Source organism: Nyctibius grandis, chromosome 6 (assembly GCF_013368605.1).
Source record: "Nyctibius grandis isolate bNycGra1 chromosome 6, bNycGra1.pri, whole genome shotgun sequence".
Classification (NCBI taxonomy): Eukaryota; Metazoa; Chordata; class Aves; order Nyctibiiformes; family Nyctibiidae; genus Nyctibius; species Nyctibius grandis.
This window is the reverse complement of record NC_090663.1, coordinates 32529592-32547700: the sequence shown is the minus strand read 5'-3', so window position 1 is coordinate 32547700 and position 18109 is coordinate 32529592. Positions and strand designations below refer to the sequence as shown.

General features: G+C 37.5%; 1 protein-coding gene across 11 annotated transcripts in view; it reads left to right on the top strand.

Annotated features, from left to right (window-relative positions):
- CLOCK (clock circadian regulator) overlaps positions 1-18109 on the top strand; it is a 68349-nt gene that overhangs the window by 38610 nt on the left and 11630 nt on the right. For 10 of the 11 annotated variants that reach the window (XM_068402709.1, XM_068402707.1, XM_068402705.1 and 7 more), the window contains 11 exons: positions 1140-1229; positions 2707-2827; positions 3979-4092; positions 6727-6845; positions 10720-10802; positions 11017-11123; positions 14543-14690; positions 14911-14986; positions 16022-16163; positions 16551-16651; positions 17459-17548. In XM_068402709.1, the coding sequence (XP_068258810.1) occupies positions 1140-1229; positions 2707-2827; positions 3979-4092; positions 6727-6845; positions 10720-10802; positions 11017-11123; positions 14543-14690; positions 14911-14986; positions 16022-16163; positions 16551-16651; positions 17459-17548 (1191 nt within the window). The remainder of the gene's footprint in view (positions 1-1139; positions 1230-2706; positions 2828-3978; positions 4093-6726; positions 6846-10719; positions 10803-11016; positions 11124-14542; positions 14691-14910; positions 14987-16021; positions 16164-16550; positions 16652-17458; positions 17549-18109) is intronic. The other variant, XM_068402712.1, reaches the window with a different exon arrangement.

Genomic DNA, 18109 nt, shown 5'->3' with positions numbered 1-18109 from the left:
AATTGTTATGCATAAATTAAAATCTTAATTATAAAAAAAGCTCAACATATCCATGCAACTTGTGAGCAATAGTGTTTAATTTCTTTGCTTGTTATGCTTTCCAAAAATGGTGTGTGAGCATTACTTTGCTAAAGAAGATTACACGAGTAGTTGGATTACTACTAGAAATAAACTTTCAGTATAAGCTATCATTTCCAAGGAAATGAGGATAAGTCATTTGTATCTTGTTAGTGAAACAATTTCTAATGCCAGTTAAATGAAAACATTAAAAGTAAATTAACAAGCACTTTTTATTTTCATTCATTCATATTTTATTTAATTTTTCACTAAACCTTTTCTTTGAGGCACAGACATAAAAAGTTCTGATTTTCTGTACTTAAAAAATTTTCAAAAATCCTTAGTGGTGAATTTGCATATTTTTTCCAACAGGTTAGTGAAGTAGTTGCTTCTGGTTTTTCAGATTTTTTTGTAGATGTTTCTGGTGTTTCTCAAGTCCTCTTACAAAATATGTGTCTGCAACTAGTGACTGTAAAGCTAGAACAATATGATATACAAATGTTTTTAAAGATGTGAGCTCTAAAATTTCCTATTTAGAAATACAGTTCTGTCATGCTTTTATGTTTGGTAGTGTTCAACTAAAAGATAGTCGTGTTCAGTGGAAATAAGTTTGAGTTAAGTAGAAGATAAGGCAGTCAGAATAAAATAAAGTAAAATCTCAATACAATCTTGCCACAAATTTTTTATTGAGATTGGGAATATTGAGATTTTAAATACTGAAATTCATTTATTTCACCACCTCTTTTACTTGTTCTTCTCTTAGTTTTCTGATGTTTAAAATGATGATGGAATTAAAAATTAACAAGTAGACAGAGTGGGAGATGGGGGAAACAGTGGCAAGCTGTATATGGACTGAAGTCTTGCTTCTGAAATGACAGATATCTAAGAACAGAACAGTATGGGAATTGTAATGCTCGTAGTGTAAAAGCAAGACCCAGAAGTTTTAGTAGTAAAAGGTATTCTCGTTTTTGTAATAAACTAAACTAAAATTGGTCTAAATTATTTTCCATGTTTAATATAGCTTAACATTTTTAATATGCTCTGTTTCTTTTTATTTAACTGCCAATTATGTTTAATTTCAGGCTCTTGATGGTTTTTTTTTAGCAATTATGACAGATGGAAATATAATATATGTGTCTGAAAGTATAACTCCCTTACTTGAACATTTGCCCGTAAGTACAAATTCCTTTCAGTAACATATCAGTTTATCTATGGATGATGTTCTGGTATGAGTACTAATTAATCATTAGCCTTTTTGGCATTATAGGACAGATGTATGCTTTGTTCTAATGCTTCTGCTATTTATTCAGCACAACTCCTTCCTACTGGTCTGTCTCCTGTATTAAATATTTCCTTTGGAAATACAGAATGCAATCGGTACTCTGTTAGGCAGAATTATGAAGTGCCAGACTAGCATCAGTTTCTCTTCAACGTAACTGAAATAACACAGTTGACTGCAGGAGACCCTTTAGACTTCACACCTATCACAGTCTCTACATGAGCCAGGAGAGTATTGCTAAAGACCTATATCCTTGGAATTTTTCTAAACTACTTTTTTACTCCTTTCTTGCCAAGGAACTCTTATGAGAAATACATTGCTGATGGCTTTGCTTTTTAAGCTAGGTATATACTTTGGGTTTTATCACATTCACTCATCTTTGATCTTGGTGGCGTTGGTCACTGGTTAATGTAACATTATAGTTTTTACAGTTACCTTTGAATAATGTTTTTCTGAAATGAGGCAAATTAGTACTCAAAACTGCAAACAACTGATGAGTGAAACAATGAGTTGTTTTTTAGAAGAGAGGGACAAGTTATTGTTACAGGCTAGTTGTCTTACTGTGATAAGAGTATTTTATAAAACTTGGAGTGGCATATTTAAAAAATGATTCTGCAAAACACAAATTCCACTAAGGTATGCATGATATCAGCTCGAGAATTTTGAAAAACATACAGGTAATCGTGACTTTTGAAAAAAAAGTAGAATTTACCAAGTTCTCAGAGGCACGTTTGTCTTTTGCTTTTAGGAGTAATTTATATATTCTAAATGGACCTTCTATTATCCCTCTTTTCTGAATACTTAATCAAATGCATTTATGCATATAATCAGTTGTTCAGTTTTATTGCATTCACCCCTATTGTTCCCAGTTTTATGTACATAGTTGTGGAACTGATTATAAAATTCGTTCATAAAATCAACTGCAGTTGGATATAATTATGGTAACATAATAACCTATATGATGTAGGGAGGGACTGTCTGTTGTTCCAAGATACTGTTTCAATGTACTGGATGCTACTGACAGGTTACAGTGCCCTAGAACAACACCCTATAATTTCTAATTAAAATGCTCCTTTACTTGGAATTGTTGCATCCCAGGGAGGTTAATACAAGCTCCATTGTGCTTTAATGTGTATGTGTATCTGCTGCATTCATGGCGTTTTTTCATTAAATGGTTCGCAGTGTCAAAATTAAGACAGATCAAAGTGAGATTTTTTCCTTGCAAAATATTCATATGTGTTCCAGCAGGTGGCTTTGTTGAGTCAGTGATGTTTTTGTGATCTGTCGAATTGTTTTGCATTAAAATAGTAGGCTTTGTGACATTGTACATCTTGCATTATTTTAATGCTTATTTAATCTTTTTCTTTCAGTCTGATCTTGCGGATCAGAGTGTATTTAATTTTATCCCAGAGGGGGAACATTCAGAAATTTATAAAATACTGTCTTCTCATCTGCTGGAAAGTGATTCATTAACACCAGAATACTTAAAATGTAAGTAGTTATTGCAGGTTAAGCCTGGTAGGCAGCTCAGCCCCACACAGCCACTCGCTCACTCCACCTGGTGGGTTGGGGACAGAATCAGAAGGGTAAAAGTGAGAAAACGTGAGGGTTGAGGTAAAGACAGTGTAACAGGTAAAGCAAAAGCCATGTGCACAAGCAAAGTGAGATAAGGAATTAATTTGCTACTTCCTACCGGCAGGGAGATGTTAGCCATCTCCAGGAAAGCAGGGCTGCATCATGTGTAATGGTTACTCGGGAAGACAAACCCTCTTCTCCCCCTCCCTCCTTCTTTCCCCAACTTTTATTGCTGAGCACAATGTCATATGGTATGGGGTATCCCTTAGGTCAACTGTCCCAGCTGTGTCCCCTCCCAGGTTCTTGTGCACCCCCAGCCTACTCGCTGGCGGGACAGTGTGAGGAACAGAAAAGGCCCCGACTCTGTGTAAGTTCAGCAATAGCTAGAACATCGCTGTGTTATCAGTGCTTTTAGTCATAAATCCAGAGCACGGCACCATATGAACTGCTATGAAGAAAATTAGCTTTATCCCAGACGAAACCAGTACAGTAGTTGTGTTAAAAATAATCTGCTTTGTATCATATGTGGTCAGTTCTTTTCTTCCAGTGTTATTTAAGCAGAAACATATGGGTGAGCCCTGAAGAACAGAAGCACTTTTCTGTGGTTCCTCCCCACCACCCGGAAGAGTAAAATTTTCAGTGGTGCATTGCTTTTCACTCTGTGATTTCCCCATGTATTAGAAATGTTCATCTTGTTTATATAGCTTCTATTTAGGCAGTTGTAGCAGTTGGCAAGAATAAAAATATAGCAGACTAATGGGTTTTGGAAATGCATGCTTTAGAAACTTAAGTTTAGGGCAGCTGCTTCTTCAAAATAGCTCTAGTTTTCAGGGGTTTTCTATGTCATTAGCATTCAGGCCCTTCATGCAGAAATTCTAAAGAGGTTCTCCTTTTCATTAGGTTAGTTAATATCATGCTGGTTAAAAGCAGAGGCTGTAGCCATTTGTAATCACAACATTTACAGTATCTCAATAAGTATGCAGCTTAATTATTCCTGCTTTCCATTTCATGTTGCCTGTGAGCTTCATCAAGCATGTAGCCTTTTAATTTGTTTATTCTTTTCTCAGCAAAAAATCAACTAGAATTCTGTTGCCATATGCTGCGAGGAACAATAGATCCAAAAGAGCAACCTACATACGAATATGTAAAATTTATAGGAAATTTCAAGTGTTTGAATAATGGTAAGTAATTTCAGCCGTGTTCGAGTGGAATATTTAGGCAGCTTCACAGCTAAACAGGCTTGGGACCATTGCACAAAACTTAATGATGAACTAAAATCAGTCTTTTAAAAGAAGAGCTTGAATCAGAGTGATGTCACTTCTATATTGTTTTAATGAAAAAGAAGAAAAACTGCCTATCAGGTATTACATGTCTGCGTATGAATGCAAAATGTAGTAATTATGCTTAATGCTTTCAATTAAAGAAAACTAGTATCTTCTAAAACATTTTTTAGAAGAATGTAAGAGAAATTTAAGCAAATGCTTAAAATAAATAGCCTGAATTTAGTTAAGCATAATCCATACTTAAGCAAGTAGCTAAGTAACTTGAAGATCAGTGGTACTGAGTACCTGCAGTTCTCATTATGCAGTGAGCTGGGAGGTAAAATGTAGGTTCCCCCCCCCCCCATTTCAATTCTCTGCTTTCACTGACAAGAGTTACCACTCAGATGAGTGGATGGGCCATTACAGTTTTCCACACTGAGTTCCTTCTCCCTTCCATTGAAGTTATTTTTATTAGTTATGTACTAATATTATTCCTCTGTACTACATCTCTAATCTGTTTGGCCAGCCCCTGATGACTGTTTACTTGAGAGGCATGTTTATTTTGTCAGCCAGACAAATGGGTTGTGCAGTGTTGTCAGTAGTAGATCTTCATAAAGATCACCCCAGAAAATATTATCAAAAACAGTATCTTGTAAATAAACCTATGGATTTTTTATGTGATACCAGTATTTTTCTCACAGAATGGGGAGAGGTTGAGTCTTAGTGCCAAATGCAGGTATGTAATATGATAGGAAAGACAAGAAACAGGCCTGAAAAGGCCAAATATGGTGCTGGTCTTGGAAAGAGGAGGAGTGGGGAAACTGCAGATCTTATTGGTTGCAGTTCAATATTGGTAAATATTCCTGAACAAATAATTAAACTGTATGTGAGCTTCAGGAAGCTAGCAAGGAATTGAATAGCAACCATTGTGGATTTTTCAGGTAGAAATAGCAATCAATTCAGTTTCCTCTACCAAAGAGTAACACACTGTGTGGATAAGAGGACAAATCACAAATAAATTATGGATTTTAAATATGCTTTTGACAGTTATCATATTCTGTTCTCACGAACATGTAAGGGAAGCACATGTTAATTGAAATTGATGGAGAGTAGCTGCAGAAGCTGGTTGGAAAGGTTACCAATGTTCACCATCAAAATGGAGTTTTAATGGGCTACTTCTGGATTTGATCAGTTTTTTCATTAATGTTATGAATAATGGCACATAGTTTTCAGTCATGAAGTGATGCAAGAACACCAAAAACAGGATAAAAATTCAGCCCCAAATTTAGAAAACAAATTATTCTGGGAAAAAGAAAAACAGACAAATTGACTAAGAACAAATGCAAGTTACTACATTTAGGAATAACAAACTATTTGAGCAGGGGGAAAGGTTACAGTCAGCTAGATAGCAGTCCTTTAGAAAAAGGAGTTACTGTGGAATGTAAACTGAACATGACCAAATTTCCATGATGAATCACTAAATTGTGAAAATGCAAAAGTCTTTCTTTAGAAAGACTTTTAATTTATTAGACTATATTTTAATATAGTCTAAACTACATGAAATAATCCCTCTGCACTTGTTAGCACCCATATGTCCTCATCCAGTTTTTGACACTGTCAGGAGTGAGTAAAGCAGTTGGAAAGAGTTCAGAGTAGAGCAATGAAAGAAATCAGAAATTTAAAGATCTAACTTACAAGGCAAGATAAACTCTGAAGAACAAAGGAGGAGGAATAAGATAAAGAGGAAGAAAAGTACCTATTTTCTTTCTGATAGAAAGATCAAGGAGCTGTAAGCTTAAATTGCATGAAGAAACTTCAGTAGAAGTTCTAATCTAGAGTTGAACTAGAACCAGTTAGACTGAGAGCCTGAGGGTGTTTTGGAGTCACCATCATTAGAGCTTAGTAAAGATAAACTAAATGGATATAATCTGGAAATGAAAGATAAGGTTAATCTGTTTTGAGATGTAGTCCATCCTTTGCCCACTTCAAATTCCATCCACCTCTGTGATTCAGTAAGTGGAATTTGTTTGGTTTTAACTGGGTGTCCTGATTCTTTCATGTACATAATTGCTGTGCTTTTGATTGTTCTGTTACTCAGTATGTCTTCAGCTTGTGTCATTTGAGTGTGATGGAAGCCTAGAAAAGAAATACCTACCTCAGAGTTCAAAAGAAAAAGTTAGCAAAAGCTGATACAAAAGAGAAATTATAAAGTTATTTTTGAAGAAGGTGTATTCCAGTCAGTTTTAGTAGTTACCAAGAAGGATTAGAATTGTTACTAGTTTCTTAAAACTGCTTTGTCAGATAATATCCTGTTAACTGTAATTTTAGTTCTTTGAGAAAGTTAGTTGATGGTTGTGTTCCCATTACTTCTGTACAACCACTATTCCTGTGCATATATGTGTATATTATATGTAGCATTTTTCTTAATACATGTTTAAGTTATAAACAAACCACATTAGATAAATATTGGGCCATTTGTCTTGTGGTATGACTGCCATTTTCCTCCATGTTTATATTGTAATCTGTGTTGTCCTCTTCTCTGTCTTCCCTCAGTTCCCAACTCAGCACACAACGGTTTTGAAGGAACTATCCAGCGATCACACCGGCCTTCATATGAAGACAAAGTTTGCTTTGTAGCCACAGTTAGATTAGCTACACCTCAATTTATCAAGGTATGTACAAATGAAATCACTTTTATATAATTATTAAATTTACTCTGAACAAGAAAACTTCAGAGAGAATGCGTGCAACATTTCAAATATTACTAATGAAAACTGTAAGAAATTTTATGATGCGAAACTGAAAGTGCCTGTTTCTTCACACACAAATAGGTTAAATGTTATGCAAAGCATCAAATAAAGTTGTTATGGTGAATGTCATTTCTAGATAGTCATATAAAATAGTAATATGCAAGAAGTAAATTTAGAAGTCCATAAGAATATAATTTAGCAAGTTTAACTTAAACAAAATGAAAGATAACACTGAGATTCCACTTTCACTGGAGAAATTAACAGGTTTAGTTGAAACTTGGATGTGAATTTAATGTTGCTGATGGTCTTGCTGTAGTTTGGCACAGAAGCAAATCTGGTAGGGCTTAATGAAAGCTTACATTACTTATCAGTAACTGAGAGTTGGGTTTGAGGTAATAGAACTCTCTCTTTTTGTTTCAGTACTGTTTGTTATTCAGTAAGTTGGTGGTTTAAAGAGAACATTTTGCTTAACTGCTAATGTACAATAAAGGTATATTTCCAAGTTTAGAATTGGATGTGTATGAAATTTGTAGTTTACTAAGTATAATCCTGTTCCTCACCAAAATCAGTCAAAATAAATGCTCAGGATACAGTACAGCGTAGTCTGTGATTGTGATTCAGATTATGTGTTTTATACAAATATATTAATCAAGGTACAGCATAGTCTACTATCTAACATTTGTTCTTGCAATTCAGTTGTAAAGAAATGCCATGAAATGTATATGGCACATGGTTAAGCTGCTGTCTCATGCAGAACTCTTTGAACATTTAAATATTCTGCCTGTAAAAGTTGAATGCACTGGTATCTTAAGCTGAAGATTGTTGGTGGTAGCCTCTGAAGTCATGGTCTATATACTTTGCACTTTGAAAGCGTAGTAGGGAGCCTGTGGAGAAATCGTATAAACTTCTTCAGCTCTGTTGGGCTGAATAGGAATTGGATCTCTCCAGACTGCATGCCAGGGAGAGTTTGTTGTTTTATTTTTCCTGAAGCCATGAAAGTCTTTCATCTGACACTTTCCTTCCCCTGTGGGTCTAAATAATGTTCTTTCTGTTATGCCTACAGTTGGTAGAGATGTTAAATGTGTGATTTTTGCTTCATGAAATACTTGGGCAAAAAGACCAACTTGGCAGTATTTGCAATTATTTTGCAAAGATATTTGCAAGATATTTTTATCTTTAAAGTCTGACTGTTTAGAATATACAATGGTAAAACTTTTGTGTTTCCTGCTTCTGGAACAGGACATTTGGAAGCTGAGGAACATCCATTTATGATCTTTCAGCTCTTAGTCTCCTGAGGGTGAAAGCCATGCAGATTATACTCTGGCTAAAGTTTCATTCCTTTTTACCTGAACTTCTGAGCCCCTACTGCCTAGTGAAGCTTTCATGTTGCGGAGGTTTTAAGATCCTCTCAAGGGTTTCGACTAGTGCTATTCATCTGAGAAATCTTCTTGTGAAGAAGAGTAACATTAGAGTGAAGACTTTTAATCTCACAATGCTTCTTTATACTCTTTTAATACCTTCTGTTATTATTGAGCCTAGCATTGACTAGACTCTAGCAATAAGTGTTATGTCAGGAATTTTACCATCCCAGTAGCTTTACTAACAGATGCGTGACACAGACAGTAATGAGATATGTATTTTAATACTGGATTGCCTTATTTAACGTAGAAACTGCCTGCTCATGTGCCACTTTTTATTTCAGATGGTATATGGTTCCGGGTTTTTTTTTGCCTAGAATGTCATTTCTCAAGGATATACAGTGCTTTTGCAGAAAGTCATAATATTCATGAAATCTCTGAAAGTTCACATTTTTATTTTCTGCATATGACCCCACCACTAACCTTTTTGTAATGTGCCACAGGTTTTGCTCCCCAGTGAAGGGATTTGGCTCTACACATTCTTTAAAAAAATTGCCTTGCATTTTTTCTGGTAAATGATTGAATCCTATCAAGAACTGGCAGGATTAATCCAGCCAAAAGGATTCTACCAGAATACTTTTTGTTACAAATGAAAGTCCTTTCTTTTCTAGATGCCTTGTTGACAACTTCAACAAGATGCCTTGTTGAACAAGATAGCTTCTGCCCAGGGGTATTTACAGTGGAATATCTGTAAATCATTAATATAAATGCATTGAGTAATCAGACACTAACCTGCTGCCACCTCCTCTCTAACAGTGATGTTTTTACTGTGATGTTACTGCCTGCATTTAAGTTATTTTTACTTTTGTTTTGACTTGTGCCAAAATGATCAGATTAAAAGAAACAACAAATCAAAAGTATATCTCAAGGATATACGCTTGCTCTGTCATTTCTTTTACTTTGCTATGAGTGGTGCTTTATTAAATACTGTAATCTTATGAAAGTAGATGAGCTTTGGGTTTAAGGGGTAGTTTCAAGTTTTTGGAGATTAAGTCTTGCTAACTGAAGTTACACCAAAGAGTCACAAACTTGTGCCCAGAGTGATTTTGTTCATTACCTCCATCATATAACTAATTTTCTAGGCATTGTCTTTAGATTTTACACTGGTGAAAGTGAGGAGAAAACATTGCCTAGTTATGTTCACTTTTTTTCTTTCACAGAAAGAAAACTCAGAAATATCTCTTTAAAAAACTGCAAAATAGCCACTTAAACTCTTTGTATTATAACCTGAAAGAATGAAAAGGAAGGTAGTCCCTTTGTAGGAACAACAGTTAGTCTTCTACTGTATTTTTCTGCAGGACTATTTTAGTTATAGAAGTTTGCAGAACAACAGTGTGCTCATCTGTCCACGTCTGACATGAATATTATGTCAGTGCAGCAGCAGCTTCCATACAGTAGTCTTTAAGAAACTGTTGTGGTACCTGTTCATCAATAGATTCTAATGTGTTCCCAACAGTGGCAATAGAGTTGCAAGCTCCTACAAGTGTGACAAACGTGTCCAGGAGTCCAAAAAAGAAAGATTTACTGATCTCTAATTTTATTGTAATACTTTGAGGGTTGTATTTGTAAGTATGCATGTATTCCATCATCCATCTTTCTTCTTGAAAGGCAGTGCAAGAGGAGTTTGCAAAAGAACTGACTGGCTTGGGGTACTGAGCTCCATTACTTGTCTCAGCATGAGGCACAGTACTTGGTGGGGCATCTTCACCTCTCTGGAAGGGGACAACAGAAATTGACTGACATGCAGTGATTGCACATATGTCTGAGCGGAATACATTTAAAATGATGTACAGAATGCCATGAGGATGTGTTGTAATAGTGGAGATACAATCATTCTCTTCCTGTTCATGAGTTCTAAACATAAAAAGTGTGTTATTTGTAGTATGGGTCTGTGCCCTCAAACCAAAATGATTTAGAGTACTCTGTATTCACTAAAAGGAAGAATCCTAATCCTAAACTCAAAAAAATGTGACCATCTTGCTAATGTTGTTTTTTACTCATTATAAGCATATACTGTAATCAGAGTGTCTGGTGGGAGTGTTTAATCTCTTCTTTTGCTTGTTAAAAGTTAAAAGCATAACTGCAGGAACTATTGATTTTTGCTTGTACTACTGTGTTTGTAGATACTGAGCTGGAGTTTAATCTCACACCGGGGTTGTTCCATTTAAATCAACTTGAGTGTCAGCCTGGCACAGCTGAGATTAGATTCTACCTCAGTACTAAGCATCTAAACAAGCAAAACCAATGAAGCTGTCTAAAAATAACATTATAACTATTGTGGAGTTATCTACTAACTTTAGGTAAGTCTGAACTTCGAAAGAGCTTATGACTTAGAATAGAGCAGTTTTGAGAGAGATTTTTATTTCTTTACTTTTTAGGAAATGTGCACTGTTGAAGAACCCAATGAAGAGTTCACATCTAGACATAGCTTAGAATGGAAGTTCCTATTCTTGGATCACAGGTGCAATTCCTTCTACGTATAGCAGCAATAGTAGCTGAATCGCAGTGGTGACTATAATATTTAGAGTTAACTAATCAGCATTAATTACTCGTAGCTTGTGTTGGGTTTAATTTTTTTTCAGAGTACATACTGTAAACAAGAAAACTTATATAATGAAATAATTTGGGGTTTTTTTGTGTGAAAATAAAATGACATTAATTTTTGTATTAATTAGGGCACCTCCAATAATAGGTTATCTTCCATTTGAAGTTTTGGGAACATCAGGCTATGATTATTATCATGTGGATGATCTAGATAATCTGGCAAAATGTCACGAGCATTGTGAGTACGACTAAGTTGCTACAATGAACGGGTTTGCTTTATAGATGTTAGTTTAAAGTTTGTTAAATTGTATAACTGTTGTAGTGAAATTTTGTGATATATTTGAGTGAAGTGTCTTTGCTCCCATTCATTTGACATTATTGCACTGCTGATCAGCTTTTTTCTTTTGATGCAGAGCTACAAAATAGATTTAACTTTATCTTATAATTTAGAGTTTTCATTGTGGTAAACTGGAGTGCACAGCACTATGACTAATACTTCTCCAGTTCTTTGAATAGTATTTAAAAGGCTCTGCGATGTTTAATAAATGCAAAAATTGTTTAAACATGTAATAGAATAAGCTTTCTGTTTAGTTATGGTTTTCTTCATAAAGCTGTATTTAAATTTTTTGCACATAAATTTTTAAATTTTTCACAATATGTAAAAAAACCCCACAAAAACAGAAGTTTGAATTCTACAGTTCTATGAAAAATGCAGTGTAAATTTTTTTGGTAGAAAGCTACAGGTTTAAACCTATTCTTAGTCACAGAATCACAGAATGTTAGGGATTGGAAGGGACCTCGAAAGATCATCTAGTCCAATCCCCTGCGGAGCAGGATTGCCTAGACCATATCACACAGGAACGCATCCAGGCGGGTTTTGAATGTCTCCAGAGAAGGAGACTCCACAACCTCTCTGGGCAGCCTGTTCCAGTGTTTGGTCGCCCTCACTGTAAAGAAGTTTTTCCTCATATTATGCGGAACCTCCTGTGTTCCAGCTTGCACCCATTGCCCCTTGTCCTGTCAAGGGATGTCACTGAGAAGAGCCTGGCTCCATCCTCATGACACTTGGCCTTCACATATTTATAAACATTAATGAGGTCACCCCTCAGTCTCCTCTTCTCCAAGCTAAAGAGACCCAGCTGCCTCAGCCTCTCCTCATAAGGGAGATGTTCCACTCCCTTAATCATCTTCGTGGCTCTGCGCTGGACTCTCTCTAGCAGTTCCCTGTCCTTCTTGAACTGAGGGGCCCAGAACAGGACACAATATTCCAGATGCGGCCTCACCAGGGCAGAGCAGAGGGGGAGGAGAACCTCTCTTGACCTGCTGACCACACCCCTTCTAATACGCCCCAGGATGCCATTGGCCTTCTTGGCCACAAGGGCACACTGCTGGCTCATGGTCATCCTGCTGTCCACTAGGACCCCCAGGTCCCTTTCCCCTATGCTGGTCTCCAACAGCTCTGTCCCCAACTTGTACTGGTACATGGGGTTGTTCTTGCCCGGATGCAGGACTCTACACTTGCCCTTGTTATATTTCATTAAATTTCTCCCCGCCCAACTCTCCAGCCTGTCCAGGTCCCTCTGAATGGCTGCGCAGCCTTCCGGTGTGTCAGCCACTCCTCCCAGTTTTGTGTCATCAGCGAACTTGCTGACAGTGCACTCTATTCCCTCATCCAAGTCATAAATGAATATATTGAATAGAACTGGTCCCAGTACCAACCCTTGAGGGACTCCGCTAGACACAGGCCTCCAACTGGACTCTGTCCCATTGACCACCACTCTCTGGCTTCTTTCCTTCAGCCAGTTCACAATCCACCTCACTACCCGATCATCCAGACCACACTTCCTCAGTTTAGCTGCGAGGATGCTGTGGGAGACCGTGTCAAACGCTTTACTGAAATCAAGATAGACCACATCCACAGCTTTACCATCATCTATCCACCGGGTTACGTCCTCATAAAAGGCTATCAAGTTGGTTAAGCATGACTTTCCCTTGGTGAAGCCATGTTGAGTGCCCCTAATGATCCCCTTATCCTTGATGTGTCTAGAGACAGCACCAAGGACAAGTTGTTCCATCACCTTTCCAGGGATGGAGGTGAGGCTGACCGGTCTATAGTTACCTGGGTCCTCCTTCTTGCCCTTTTTGAAGACTGGAGTGACATTTGCTTTCCTCCAGTCCTCAGGCACTTCTCCCGTTCCCCACGACTTAGCAAAGATGATGGAGGGTGGCCTAACAATGACTTCCGCCAGCTCCCTCAGCACCCGCGGATGCATCCCATTAGGGCCCATGGATTTATGGACGTCCAGATTGCTTAATTGGTCCCTGACCCAGCCCTCATCTACCAAGACAGATTCCTCCTCTATCCTGACTTCTTCTGGGGCCTCAGGGGTCCGGGGCTCCTCAGGACAGCCTCCAGCAGTATAGACAGAGGCAAAGAAGGCATTCAGTAACTCCACCTTCTTTTTATCCTCTGTCTCCAGGGCCCCCACCTCATTCATCAGTGGGCCTACATTGCCTCTAGTGTTGGTTTTACCTGCAATGTATTTGAAGAAGCCCTTTCTGTTGTCCTTGACCTCTCTTGCAAGGTTTAATTCCAAGGAGGCCTTAGCTTTCCTAGTTGCCTCCCTACATCCTCTGACAACAGACTTCTATTCCTCCCAAGTGGCCAGCCCCTCCTTCCATGATCTGTACACCCTCTTCTTCCACTTGAGTTTGCCCAGCAGTTCCCTGTTCAACCATGCAGGTCTCCTGGTACCCTTCCTTGACTTCCTACCTGCTGGGATGCTCTGATCTTGAGCTCGGAAGAAGCAGTCCTTGAATGCTAACCAACTATCTTGGGCCCCCTTACCTTCTAGTACCCTGTCCCATGGGATTTCCCCTAGCAATTGCTTGAAAAGGCCAAAGTTGGCCCTACTGAAGTCCAGGGTTGTGATTCTGCTAGCTATTCTGTTCTTGCCACATGAGATCCACTCTACCATCTCATGGTCACTACAACCAAGGCTGCCCTCAGCCTTCACCGCTTCAACCAGACCCTCCTTGTTAGTGAGTATAAGATCCAGCAGCGCTCCTCTCCTAGTTGGCTCATCCACCATTTGCATCAGAAAGTTATCATCAATGCACTGGAGGAACCTCCTGGACTGAGGATGGCTGGCTGAGTAGGCCTCCCAGCAAATATCAGGGTAGTTGAAATCCCCCATGACAACCAGGCCCTGTAATTGAGAGACTGCTCTCAGCTGCCTGTAGAAGGCCTCATCACCCTCCTCATCCTGATCCGGTGGCCTGTAATAGACACCCACAACACTATCACCCCTGCCAGCCTGCCCCTTAATTCGCACCCACAAACTCTCAACTCGCTCCTGATCCGCCCCTGGACAGAACTCAATACATTCTAGCTGCTCACTCACATAAAGAGCAACTCCACCACCTCTCCTTAGTGGCCTGTCTTTCCTGAACAGGACATAGCCATCCACGACCACATTCCAGTCATGCGAGGTGTCCCACCAAGTCTCTGTAATTGCCACTAGATCACTAGTCATTGTCATAATACTGGATTCGGACATGGTTTGGGACCATATGAAGCTAGGAAATAATATTTATTATGTAATTGTAATGTTTACAGACTGGAAAGACAGTAAACTTTATTCTTCACTTTTATAGTAATGCAATATGGGAAAGGGAAGTCATGTTACTACAGATTCCTTACGAAGGGACAACAATGGATTTGGCTACAAACACATTACTATATCACGTATCACCAGTGGAATTCCAGGCCAGAGTTTATTGTCTGTACGCACACTGTTGTAAGGTAAGTGATTTTTTAAAAATCAATATTAGAGAAATTCTAATGGCGTGGGAGCTGCATTGCTGGTATTTTTGGAGGTAGAGAAATCATAGCAGTTTAAAGAATCATTGGAAAACTTCCTGAGATACTTTATGAGCAAGGTACCTCTGAGGAGTTTGTTTTTTGAGGTATATTTTTTAAATCATCCAACAATATAGTAGTCATATTTGGTTTGTTCTTCTAGTTATGCAGAAGTTAGGGCAGAAAGACGACGAGAACTTGGTATTGAGGAGTCTCTTCCAGAGATAACAGCAGATAAAGTGAGTGTCTCATATAATTTTATTTTACGTCTTCTTTCTTTCATACTAAAAATAATATGTAAGCAAATACACACCAGCAAGAAGTGTTTTGTCCTGTTACAGATAAAGCAATTCTTTTGATCTCTAAATAATATGACTATTTAAAATCATAGAGTCACAGAATCATTTTGGTTGGAAAGGACCTTTAAGATCATCAAGTCCAACCATTAACCTAACACTGCCAAGTCCACCACTAAACCAAAATGATCAAAGAAGTCTAGGCAGGGTGTTTGTTTAACTGTATTCTGCCCTGAACACTTACCCTCCTGTTTTCAGGAGTTCATATGCATGTAGTTATAATATGGCAACATCCATAAGTCCTCATTAAGATCTGATTCCTGCAGAGTTTGACTCATAAATAAATGTTCTTCCTTAGTGGAAGCACTCATAATCTGAAAAACCAAGGTCAACACAAAAAGATGTCTTAAAGGAATTCATGAGAGGAAAGCAGGAGCTGTTCCATTGCATGACTCTCTCTCACTCCTTAGAAGTATACAAAATTAATTTTGAATTAATGTCTCTTGGAAGCTCAGTCAGTCTTAGATAAGCCAACTTGTACAGATGCTCTGTCATGTTTTCCCCTGGCAGTTCAGAAATGTTTTCACTTGGCAGTTCAGCAAGTTTCATCTGACAGTCCTCGTTCTAGTGGAATTAACCCACCCTTCCTCAAAAGAATACGTAGTTCACTCATTACACAGGTGTTCTGAGTGAATTGAGTTGTAGAGAAGGAAGTCAGTTCAGCAGTCAGTTTGTGACCTATATCTGCATGTATTTTGGTTTCTAGGCCTATGTGGCTTCGGTTTGTTTTTTTTTCACAAGGATAAAAGCCGCAAATAGAAACTAAGCTTACAGATACCAAACAGGCCACTACTTCTGCACAGTCACCTGTGTAAGGGGGTTGATTAGACACAGCATGGTCTTAGATATTTGCTAGCAGAAATGTACATTGTGTGCTCGATCAGATAAAATAAATGCTGTTTGTGTGTGTCTCTTCAGAGTCAGGACTCTGGGTCTGACAATCACATAAATACAGTGAGTCTCAAAGAAGCACTGGAAAGGTTTGATACCAGCCCCACACCTTCTGCTTCCTCCAGGAGTTCAAGAAAATCTTCACATACTGCAGTATCAGATCATTCATGTAAGCACCAACTGTTGAAAATATAATTGCCTTCCTAATGAAGGCTTTCTCTACTTAATTAAATGCATAACTAGCAGTTAATCATCATTGTATGAAAAGTGTGCAAATGAAAATGTCCTTTTTGATAGTTCAGAGATCTACTGACCACTCAGATTTTCAGAGGTTGGATAGTGACTTCTAGTTCTAAAAGTACAATAGCAGACCCTAGAACACCCTATTTCAGTCCATCAGATTGCATTATTGTTGGATAGTCAGGGGAAAAAAAAGAGTCCGAGCCGTAAGCTTTTTTTAAATTCATGAAAAGCTTCCTCTGATTTGATTAATGCTTTGCAGAATTTAGATTACTATTAACACACCTCTTTCTGTTGTAACTCTGAATATTGTCAGCAACACCAACTAAAATGACGGTGGACACTAGCACTCCTCCAAGGCAAAGCTTTTCTGGTCATGAAAAGACTGCGCAAAGAAGATCATCTCTGAGTAGTCAGGTAAATCTTCAGAGAAAAATTTTGTACTTGATCAGTGTAATTCACCTTTAAAAGGTATTATTAAATCCATATAACCTTTGTTTTATTTCTTCTGAAAAATTTAAACTGTAACATTTTCACTTGGAATATGTGACTATCAGAATTGTATCATCCATTTGCAACTTCAGTATACTGCATTTTAAGGGCATACAATAATTAAGGATATGAGTATTTATTTTTTGGCATTAGGGTTTGCAAGATTATGTATGTAATGCTGTGTGTCCCTATAGAGAATTCATATAGATTTATGACTCTAAGAATATTAGTGAATACTTTCATATAGTTTCTGAAATCTTGGTAACATGAGAAAATGTCATGCTACATGTACTTGGTGCTCATGTTCCAGTTGAATTAATAGATTCACTTTCACTTCAAAAATAGAATGCTTATTAAAAATACACATTTTTAAAAATTATCAGTTTAAGAATAAATCAAAGGAGTCAACTTGCAAACTTGTGGAAAAAGTTTTTCCCTTACTACAAAAAAGACTTTTAAAACAGTTGTAATTGTAATTTCTGTTTTTCCTGTTGTATACCTACTGCTTTTATATATTTTTAGCAGTGGAAAAATTATATATATATAATGTACATAATCAATTGCTCTTGTGTTCTTAATTCTCTAATATTTACGGTTAGATATTTCAGGAAACATTTACTTGTTTTTATCACATGATGCTATTTTGGAATTGACACTTTATGTGAAGAAATACTTCATATAAAGTATGAAGTTCATTCTCTTCCAGTTATGGAACAATTTTTTAAATCCTAGTCTTTAAGCTCCCAGTCTCTTGGGCAACCAGTAGCACAGCCAACGATGTCTCAGCCTGCAACTTTACAGCTCCAGTCTGGCATGTCGCAGGTATGGATTAAGTTGGTTTATTGTTTATAATTTTTTAAATAGTCTTATTCTGAATATAAGGTTAATTTCTCTTTCAGAAATTGAGTTCTTTGGTGCCAAAGTCACCTTTAATGTTATTCTCTTGAAATGAGCAAATTCCCCAACGTGACACTTTTCCTTTATTTTTTTTTGTGTGGATTTTATTGTGTGGATATAGCTTTCAGCCTTGGCCATTAGAAACGTAGATACAAACACAATTTAAGATAAAATATTTCAGGATATGAATTTAAAAAGCTATCAACTATGCTGGTAACTTTCTACACATATGCTTATAAGACAAGGCAACTTAGTCTATGAAACACTTTTGTGAAATAAGAACAGTGGCGTCAGGTCCAACCAAAAATCTATGTCCTGTAGATAGGGTATAAGTATCAAAAGGTTATATTGACTTGTGGCCCGTAGCAGTGGTCTAAGGAAGAACAGAAGTGGCAAACATAGTTTCTCTGTGGGCTTAGCCTTCAACAGTTTGTGACTGAGGATACTCCCAAGTTATTTGCATATGTTTTAGCTCTGGGTGAATTT